Here is a 9,818-nt window from a genome sequence, read left to right as displayed (position 1 = left end):
TAAAACACAACTCTATATAGCATAGGTAATATAATATAATATAATATAATATAATATAATATAATATAACATAATTTAATATAATATAATATATTAGAAAGTCTTTAGGTGATGTGATGTCGAAAATTAAAAGTTGTTATTTCACTATTAAAAATTACGGTACTTTATTAGTTTTACAAAGAAGTAATTACATAAAAATGTAAAAAAGAAATATACAAGAATTAAAATAAGGAAAAAAAATAAATACTATTATTCGTAGAAATATAACATATAGTAAATGCAAAAACAGTGAAGTAGATAATATTAAGAGTCTATGTTTTTATTGGTTTTGATATTATATCACAATTCCCTTAAAACATTGATAATTCAAGTTATAAAACGGTCACATTCTTTGAACTACATTTACCAGGTCTGTCGCTTATTGATGACGTAAACAAGCGAATTTTCAGGAAGGTTTGCGAACGTTACAAAACAATTGCGTCAGAAACTTGCGCATTTGTCTCCAGAAAGGTGAACTGCGTGTATTGCTCTCGTAAGCACTGCTTAATTACGACTACAAAATCTACAGTTATCTGTCGTATGTAATTGTTATTTTTTAATTAGTTCGAATACTTAAACAGGCTGATCCAAGAAATATAGCTGCCTGTTTTATGTTACGGCATGGTTCTACTTAGCGTTGGCTAGCCCGACATGTTAATAACTTATCCATTCTTCTGTCTTCGTTTATTTGTTTTCTTAAATGGTCACTATTGGTTATTCTTGGAATAATTTAAAGCTGTTTAGTGGTTTTGTTACTCTAACCTTGGTTTAACGTTTAAAAAGAAAACAGATGGATGTTTGATTTACGCACGTAGCATTTCATTACATTACAAGATTCTTTCTGGCTCTGTTGCTGATTTGTGCCTTGTCTTTCAGACTGATACAGGTTAGAAATACACTGCGACCATGTTAGTGGCGAGGCTGGCATGTTTAAGGAGTCTCCCGCTTGCTGGGCTCCGTCCTGTGTTGTCACAGGGCTCCTCAGCCATGAGAGCGCACACCCTGAAAGCCTGTCCACCCCTACTCAGGCCACAGCAGGTACTGTTATGTCTTTTTTCATGGTCTTCTATTGTTCCTTTGTATTTTAAGTTTGCTGAACGTGTTGGGAAAACTTTCTCTCTCTTTTATTTTCTTTTACTGGATTGGTAATAATGTTTAGGTCTAGTTTTATGAAATATTGAACTGATTATTAGAACTAAGAAAAACTTGTAAAACAATCAATGATCTATTTTATCACCAGTTGTTTTCTTTGGGTGATGCTGCTGTAGGACTTTTATCCCTGCTGCACAAACACCTACACTTAAATGATGAAAGGAAAAACGTGTTTTTAGCCAGATCATCAGTTTTATCAGAGTTTCTTTATCAATGTCGGCTGTTTAACTTCAGTCTTCACATCTGGCGGTTTTAAGACAGAAATTTTTCACCATGGAGAAGGTTGGTGAGATGATGATATATGAATTCTGGATTATGATCTAGCACATGGTAGAGATGATTTAGGACAACATATAGAAGCACATTACATGCTACATTTACTGATGATTGGACATCTGACGTTCACCCAGGGGAAGGTCAGTTAAGAGTAAATGTTGGTAAGCACTGGCTCTTTCTGTTGATACAATGTAGTAAATGAATGGCAATTAATCATGACTGATCATCGACTTATATATATTTTCTAAACCAAAGACAGTGAAAGTATTCTTGACACCTAAACAAAAAACTGAAATCACAAAAAAACAGACAAAACACAACTCCTTTATGTTATAAGAACATTAGTTATGGAGCTGTAGTCTAGTAAGATTAATCATTGTTCCTTCTAATCAAGACTGGTCTTAGTTCACTCACTATACAATTGCTGTGGGTGTATTTGCACTGTACTGATCGGCAAATTCAGCAGTGTCTAGTGAAGGTCCATTTATACTATTTCAAGGATTCAGGAACTCTTGCCCTCAAGAATAAGAGCTGTGACGCCTGTGTAAGGTAAAGGTGATTAGGTTCTGAAAGTAATGGCTTAGCTTTGGGGACGTGTACGCTTTTATCCAACAGATAAACCTAGTTCTAAGTTTAAGAGCTTTGTCTGCCTTTAGAGGTAAACATTGTGATTACAAATTGGATAAAGACAAACAATAGGGAGAAACAAACAAACATGACATGCATTTAGCCTCTAACTTATCAAACAAAAGATCTTAAGTGTTTTTCATAGAAGAAGATGTTTCTTATCACAAGTGTCATACAATCATAGAAACATGGCAGCAATTGATGGTTTCATCTGTAGCTTTAATGGCTGCATGTGGTGTTGTGTGTGTATGCCTCTACATCTGACCTTTTATTGTCTTGGTGAAAGTCCCATTTATTTTAATTATACCAGCCAAATATTTAAGATTTAAAGTGATAAGTTTAATTAAATGCTAGTATCCACACTTTTATCATTAAATAGGTCTGACAGTTGACAGTCGCCAAGCATCCATTGCTCTCACTCTCACAGCTCCTAAACATTTCTTTCATTCATTTGAGATTTATTGTAATTGCCATACATAACAGCGAAATTTTGTTGGAGCATTAACATTGTGTAGCACTGATGCCAGAAGTGCAATACAAAGCCATATACAGTGCAGGCACCAATGTATAATGAGTGTGTTTTTACTTATAGTCATACTACATACATCGTGCCAGCGGGCAGAGTGGGGAAGGGGGCACTGTTCAGCAACCTCACTGCCTGAGGGAACAGGCTGTGAGCCATTCTGGTGGACCTATACCTTGATCCTAGGGCAAAGGATGATGAGCAGGGTGGTGCTGGTCGCTTATGATGCTGTGCGCTTCCCACAGACAGCTGGTGGTGTGGATGGCACTAATCTCAGGAAGATGTGAAGTTGTTTTTGTCCTCTTTCACCAGGGTTATTCCACTAAGGCCAGATTTGGATTCCGGCGTGTGAAAACCACCAGGGATCAGCTTAAAGAAGCTGCTTTTGAGCCAGCAACAGAGACGGCCATCAAAAGTAAATGCTATGATACATTTAGCTTGTATACCTAAATATATTGTTGCATCTTCTGCACTGTTTTTTTTTTTTTTTCTTTCTCATCTACATTTGCTACTAGAACATAATTAACAAAAATGTAATAACATGCTTTGAAGGCTTTTATTTGATTGTTAGCTTTATGTGTATTTTACCATAAAAAAAGTAAAGGTGAGGGCAGTGGTAGCCTTGTGGTTACAGAGGTAGGCTTGTGTCTGGAGAACCTGGGTTCAAGTCCACTGGGGGCCCCTGAGCAAGGCCCTAAAGCTAACCATCAAATAAAAGGCTCCTCGGGCGCTGGAATCTGGCAGCCCACTGTTCCTAGCAACTAGGATGGGTTAAATGCAGAGAAAGAATTTCCCGGTTGGGATTAATAAGTAGAAAATTTTTTTAAAAATAAATAGGTAATATGATGTAATGGAAAAATAAAAAAATCTCTTTTTTTTTTGTTTTGTTTTGTTTTATCAATAGTTGACAGCATGGGGCGAATGATCCTGGCTGGAGGTGCAGCAGTTGGCCTTGGAGCTCTGTGCTACTATGGCCTTGGCATGTCCAATGAAATCGGTGCAATTGAAAAAGCAGTGTGAGTAACAGTCTGTGAGTTTTAGTGTCTACTGTTCTTAAATTTAAACCCCTGAACATGTGAAAATATGTTTCCTACTATTGTCTCTGAACAGGATCTGGCCTCAGTATGTGAAGGACAGGATCCACTCCACTTACATGTACTTTGCAGGCAGTGTTGGACTGACAGCTCTTTCGGCTGTAGCTGTGAGCAGGACTCCAGCACTTATGGGTCTGATGATGAGAGGATCCTGGCTGGTGAGCTTGACGACTCTGGTTCAATGCAGCATTTATTTAAAATGAAAATAGAACCTTGTAAACACTGTATTCTGTTAAGGAATGTTTGCACTTTTACATTTTTTAATGAATGTATTCATTTTTAAATGAGTTATTTTTTCCCAACCCAGGCAATTGGAGCAACTTTTGCAGCAATGATTGGTGCAGGGATGTTGGTTCGGTCCATTTCATATGAGCACAGCCCAATGCCCAAACATCTTGCCTGGATGCTTCATGCAGGTTTGTAATGTGTTGATGCCTTTCAGAAACCTGTTTTTCTACAGTACTTGGTCCCTCACATACTTTTTATTTCTGCTATGTAGTTGCTTTAGTTGAACACTAGAGGGCAGTCATGTAAAGGTGTCTTTCATACTTCTACACTCAAGACTTTTATTTATTTATTTATTTATTGCCATTTGTTTTTAAATGAATACTCTGTTGTGTTTTTTGCTTCGTTCGCCAATAAGGTGTGATGGGTGCCGTCATCGCTCCATTAACTCTCCTTGGAGGACCTCTGATGATTAGGGCTGCCTGGTACACAGCAGGCATTGTGGGAGGTTTGTCTACTGTTGCCATGTGTGCTCCAAGCGAGAAGTTCCTCAACATGGGAGGACCATTGGCTGTTGGCTTTGGAGTGGTGTTTGCTTCCTCTCTTGGTTAGTACAACTAATTTGCAATTTATAAGGTACTGTTTATTGATAGTGTTTTTTGTCTCCATACTTTGACACAAGCATCATGTGACTTAATTACATTTTATAAGATCACCTATTTGGTTGCAGTTTTTAGGCAGAAATCTGGCACTTATGACAATTCTCATTCTCTGTGAATATTATAGGTAGTCCTGTCAAGAAAATTAGAGCAGATGGTGTTATAAATGTAAATGTAAATATAGAAAGTATATTTGTGGAAAAAAGAAGTTGCACACAGAATCTGTGCTGGAGACTAACAGGAAGTGTTTTCTCCTCTTCAGGGTCGATGTTCCTACCACCCACCTCAGCTTTAGGGGCAGGCCTGTACTCTGTTGCCATCTATGGGGGCTTGGTCCTCTTCAGCATGTTCCTCCTCTATGATACACAGAAGGTCATCAAGAGGGCTGAGACACACCCTCTCTATGGAGTGCAGAAATATGACCCCATTAATGCGTAAGTAACTCCAGGGATTACCGTTATTTCTGCAGTGTGCTGTTGGTGGTGTACTGTTTTTTAAAAATTCTTTTGTGTGGATTAATCCTACAGGTGTATGGGGATTTACATGGACACACTGAACATTTTCATAAGGCTGGTGATGATTCTGGCTAATGGTGGAAGTGGAAGACGGAAGTGAATACCACGATGAGTTCTGCTACAGTTTTTTGTTCCACAGAGCTGAAAACGGTCCTGTTTCTTCTTATCAGCGTACATCAGATGTTATCTTTTAGAAACAAGTCTTATGTAGCTGGTAGATGAACACAAATGCTTTGTACATGCGTGAATATGAGAATCGCACTCTGAGATGTGTGTTGCCAGTGCAACCAAGGAAGATGAATTGATGTACAGTATTAGTTAAAAAATTAGGCATGCATACTCATTCAAAGTTAATAGGTAGGTGTGTCGAAACCCTTTACTGGTACTGTACATTCATAACACTCGAGACTGAGCTCTTGCTTTATTTTGGAATTTTATTGTTTATCCAGGGAGTCACAGGTGTGTTAAATCTGTTCTGTTCAGGTATCATTTGTAATCTTTTTTTTTTATTTATTGTCATTCAAGATTACAGTTTAGAAATATATATTAACATAAATGCCACATGTGTCAACCACAGACTTCTCTGAATTAATAGAAGAAATTAAGCTGTAACAACTTGGGAATTTAGTGATATTTCATTTCTGTTGACATTAGCTCTTTTTGGGGGAGAAAATGCAGTAAATTCAACAATGAAGTCAATAAACATGTGAAGATGATGTCTTTTTGTAAGATGTTTGAGTTTTTGATTTTTCTTTTGGGGGGGGGGGCGGGGGGCTAGTTTTCAAATGTGGTCTTTAAATGAAATATTGAGTAGACATGTAAAAAAATCTTTAATTTTCCTTAGTAGCACACAAACACGCATAAATGATTGAACTGATGACATCCTAATTATTTTTCAGATTCTGGGTTTTAGAGTTATACCCCTTATGTTGTTTCCCATCAGGAAACATCCTGTTCCTCATGTCAACTCCTCATCTATCAGTCTCTCTGTTGAGAGACGTGATCAGACAGCTTGAGGACAGACACAAGGCCGGAGGAGACAAGATAGTAGACTTTTAACCAGATGAAACGCGAGACATTTGCTTTGGAACAGTTTTCACTCTGGGATCAACTGGTCCGTGTAGACACTGAAAAGATTTTCTCTGATATATTCTCACAGCTTCTCACTCTTCCAGGGACATGATAAGAGAGGCACAAATTAAACCAAATGAGATAAACCTCTGGTGTTTTAATTTATTTTAATACTACCATGACAGTGAGTAAGACTCATCTTATTCTCAAACATTTATGTTATTATTGTCACTCTTCAAAAGTGGTGAAATTTTTTGTCTACATATCTATAATTCTCATTTGAGGTTTTCTTTTTTATAATCCATCCAACTGTTATTTGATCCATAGAGGAACACTGTTCAGTGTTGAACACAACAGAAAATTCTTGTACTTTGTTTTACTAGTAATTGTTTCATGTTCAGTTTGGCACTTGGGAAAGGATTTATTTTGCAGTGTTTTAGAAAGATCTCACTAATAAGTTGTCAAATTTTAAACTCAGTATTACAGTTAAGTTCTCCGCAAAACATCCAATTTTCAGTCAGTCCAACACTAATTAATACTAATTGTTTTGAGCCACTGTGTAAGCTTTAATTCTTAGACCCCGCTGCTACCACAAAGTAATCTGATATATAACTACTTATATGTTCTAATATTTTTTATCCACACTCTTAGCGGTTCAGACCAGACTGACACCAGCGGGGTGCATGCAGTAGCCCATATCCCCATAAACAGTCAGTGTGTAGCAGCAGATGACAAAGGCTTAGTGTCGTAATCCTCTTGTCCACCATCTGGCTGCCCCTCTAAAATGAAACCTTCAAACCAGGGCACTTGCAACAGATGCTAACAGCTGTAAATATGCAGGTGTTTGGTTAAGGCGTGTACACGTGGAGTATAATGCTGCCAAGCAGAGTTTAAACCTTCCAGATCATGTGCATCATTTGGACATGAATCCTTCACATATTGTATATAAACACTAAGTAATGGGAGGGATTAAGAGGAAAATAATGGATGAAATTGGCAAAGGGTTCAGTATGCAGAAATGTGCCATCTCTGGGGATACATGTCACCCTCTGCCAGTCATTTTTAGATTGATGACTCATATTTGGTTAGGATCCAAGGCTTTTACTGCTTAGAGGTTTGAGGCAGATTGTTTGTGTGTGTGTGTAGGGAGAGAGAGACTAATATAAGCCCAGAAGACAGCAGATCTGTGCATGTTCTACTACAGTTGATTCCCTGATTATGACTCAAAATGACTGATATCCACTGAGCAACTAAAGGAAACATATTTTTTGTATCCCCTATCTGATTTCCTGAGGTTTTAACAAAATGTCTTTAACATGCTTTGGTCAAAACACCACAGGGATACAGTCCCAACAGCTCTGTTTTCAACCATACCTTTGCACAGGGACGTCTCTAGGATTTAAAGAAAGGGGGGGCTTAACCCTCAAGAGGTGAAAAAAGTTGCTCCTTACGGACAGTGGTTAAAAATCATGATGACAATGAGTTAAAAGCAACGATGAAGAGCAGTTACTTTAATATTATTTTAGTCACAAAGCTGTGCGTGAGGCATGAGGGAAGTTACCGTGACCTCATGCTCCTCTTGACAAGGACGCCCCCAAGGGGTGGCCAGGGGTGGCCAGTGCCCCCCTGAACAAAAAGCTGGCCACCCCACTGGCCACCCCAGAAAATATTGTATTTTTATTTAAATTTTTTTTTTTTTTTTTTTTACTATTAACTTGGCACAGCACACTTTGTTTATATTTGAATGTCAAACTATTTCAAAAGCTAATAAAAAAAGTAAATAAAAAGTATTTTAAACAGGCACACAGAGGGCACCTCACATGTAGGGTCCTACTGAAATGGCCTTAGAGCGAGGACACCGAAGCGGGAAGATCAAAAAGCGATGTTGCCACTTGTAATAGAAAGGACACAATCAGCTCAACAAAAGACTTGTCAGTAAGTATATGATAAAACCACAAGCACTTCAGTTTAATGGTTTTCTGCGAACTGTCGGTGGGGTTTAAATAATTACAGGGATGATGGCTAGCGCTAACATGTGGATGTAGATGACCTGGAATGAATGGCAATATAGTTACCTTTACATGCACTAATGCTACGAAGCTAACGTTAGCCAATGTTCAGCAAATCAAGCCATTCATAAGTTAACGTTTGCACACGTTAGCTAGTTAATAACATTATTAACCTTATCTTCGTTAGATGGAGAACATTTCTAACAACCTTGTTAGCTGTCTGAATGCCACTGCCCAGGCAGCTAACATTATAAAGAATTTGCTATAATAGCGTCATGATTTAATTAGGCACTGTGTGCTAACGTTATGTCATTTTGCAGACAGTGAAGAGAAAGTCTTCCAAAGATATTTCCTCCTTCTTCTCTAAGAGACAGACAGTTACAGGAGAGCAGCACAGGGCAAATGCTAGGCAGCCAGAGAAAGAATCAGAGAGAATGAAACTGTGGCTACACCTGGAGGCAACTTAAGCCAACCGCAAATGTTTCCCTGACTTCTACGGATGTCAGTTGTACTAGATTAATTTCTCAGAACAATATCACAGAGTTGATCGAATCCTAGACCATTTCTTGGAGTGTAATATTACCGTCCTTGTGCTTCTTCCATAACTGTTATTTGTTTATTACTCCAGCTTTAGCTTATAATATTGAGAGTGTAGTGCTGTGTTGACAAGAATTTCTCCTCTGGAGATGAATAGTAATAGTTAAAAATGATATCCTGATGTTGTAATCTGGGGGCTGTAGTAACACGCTAAAACTAAATCATCTTATAGAAACAGCAGGCTCTGTTAATTTGCATATGATGATCAATATCTTTTACAGTAGAGGGCTCAGAACAGCTGGATCCCAACCAGCCCAGGCCTCCAGGTAGTGGACCTGCTCATGGACCAGTAGGTGAGGATGATGTTTTCCTGGTGGCAGAATTGATGTTTAGCAGATCAGTTCTGAAAGAAGGTCTTGTCATTATATTTTTTTTTATAATAATGACAGCTTTTCTCTGTTGTTCTAGACATGTCCCAGTCACGAGCAGATGGACCAAAACAGCCATATCTAAAGGTTTACCCTTGGACCGTGTACAACGACAGGAGACGGGGCTTCAACTATGTGATTCTCCATTCATAAGTGGTTGGAGTATAATAATTTCCATGTTTACTGCTTATTGGTCACACAGATCCCTGAGTGAGTGAGTGCCCTCTCTTTGCCATTTTGCCCCTGTAATTTTGTCTTTGGTCACAAATATCGATAAAATAAACACATGAGAATGTAAATAAATGCAAATTGATAATAAATGTGCAATCTAATGGAGAGAAGAGTCAGTGTGCTGATGTTCATTAAGGTTGTTTGAGTAGGTCAACGCTGTAGTCGCCATATACATTGAGAGGAACAAGTCTGTTCAGATATGCCCAAAATGTCCCTCCCCATATGCCATTATGGGATAATATAATATTATTATATTACCCTGTATGGCATGCCCCCAGACCCCCTAGCTGAATTTGGTCCCCCACCCACACAACCAAGGCTGTAATAAATGAAAATAGCCTTCCCTATATAATGGCAGATAATTTCATTTAGTCTTTTTCTTGGAACACTTCTGATCAGAAGTTCTTATGTGCCATAAGCTCAAACTGACCC

General features: G+C 38.2%; 1 protein-coding gene and 1 long non-coding RNA gene across 3 annotated transcripts; both read left to right on the top strand.

The window, feature by feature from the left end:
• The first annotated feature begins 441 nt into the window (after nt 1–441).
• Nucleotides 442–5,824, top strand: ghitm (growth hormone inducible transmembrane protein). 2 transcript variants are annotated; one of them, XM_041974519.1, is made up of 9 exons: nt 442–532; nt 916–1,077; nt 2,930–3,032; nt 3,522–3,633; nt 3,728–3,869; nt 4,019–4,127; nt 4,355–4,543; nt 4,858–5,029; nt 5,123–5,824. In XM_041974519.1, exons 2-9 carry the CDS (start codon nt 946–948, stop codon nt 5,208–5,210), a joined length of 1,047 nt encoding a protein of 348 aa, XP_041830453.1. In that variant the 5' UTR covers nt 442–532; nt 916–945; the 3' UTR covers nt 5,211–5,824. The 2 variants fall into 2 exon arrangements, with proteins under 2 accessions (XP_041830453.1, XP_041830452.1); XM_041974518.1 differs by lacking the exon at nt 442–532 and adding an exon at nt 560–577.
• Nucleotides 5,825–8,073: 2,249 nt separating this feature from the next.
• LOC121632599 lies at nt 8,074–9,597 on the top strand. The gene is made up of 3 exons (XR_006008930.1): nt 8,074–8,116; nt 9,009–9,080; nt 9,196–9,597. It is a non-coding gene; the product is annotated as an uncharacterized LOC121632599 (long non-coding RNA).
• The last annotated feature ends 221 nt before the right edge of the window (nt 9,598–9,818 follow it).

The sequence above is a fragment of the Melanotaenia boesemani genome, chromosome 21 (assembly GCF_017639745.1).
Source record: "Melanotaenia boesemani isolate fMelBoe1 chromosome 21, fMelBoe1.pri, whole genome shotgun sequence".
Taxonomy (NCBI): Eukaryota; Metazoa; Chordata; class Actinopteri; order Atheriniformes; family Melanotaeniidae; genus Melanotaenia; species Melanotaenia boesemani.
The sequence above is the reverse complement of the archived record's forward strand: the minus strand, read 5'-3'. Positions and strand labels throughout refer to the sequence as shown.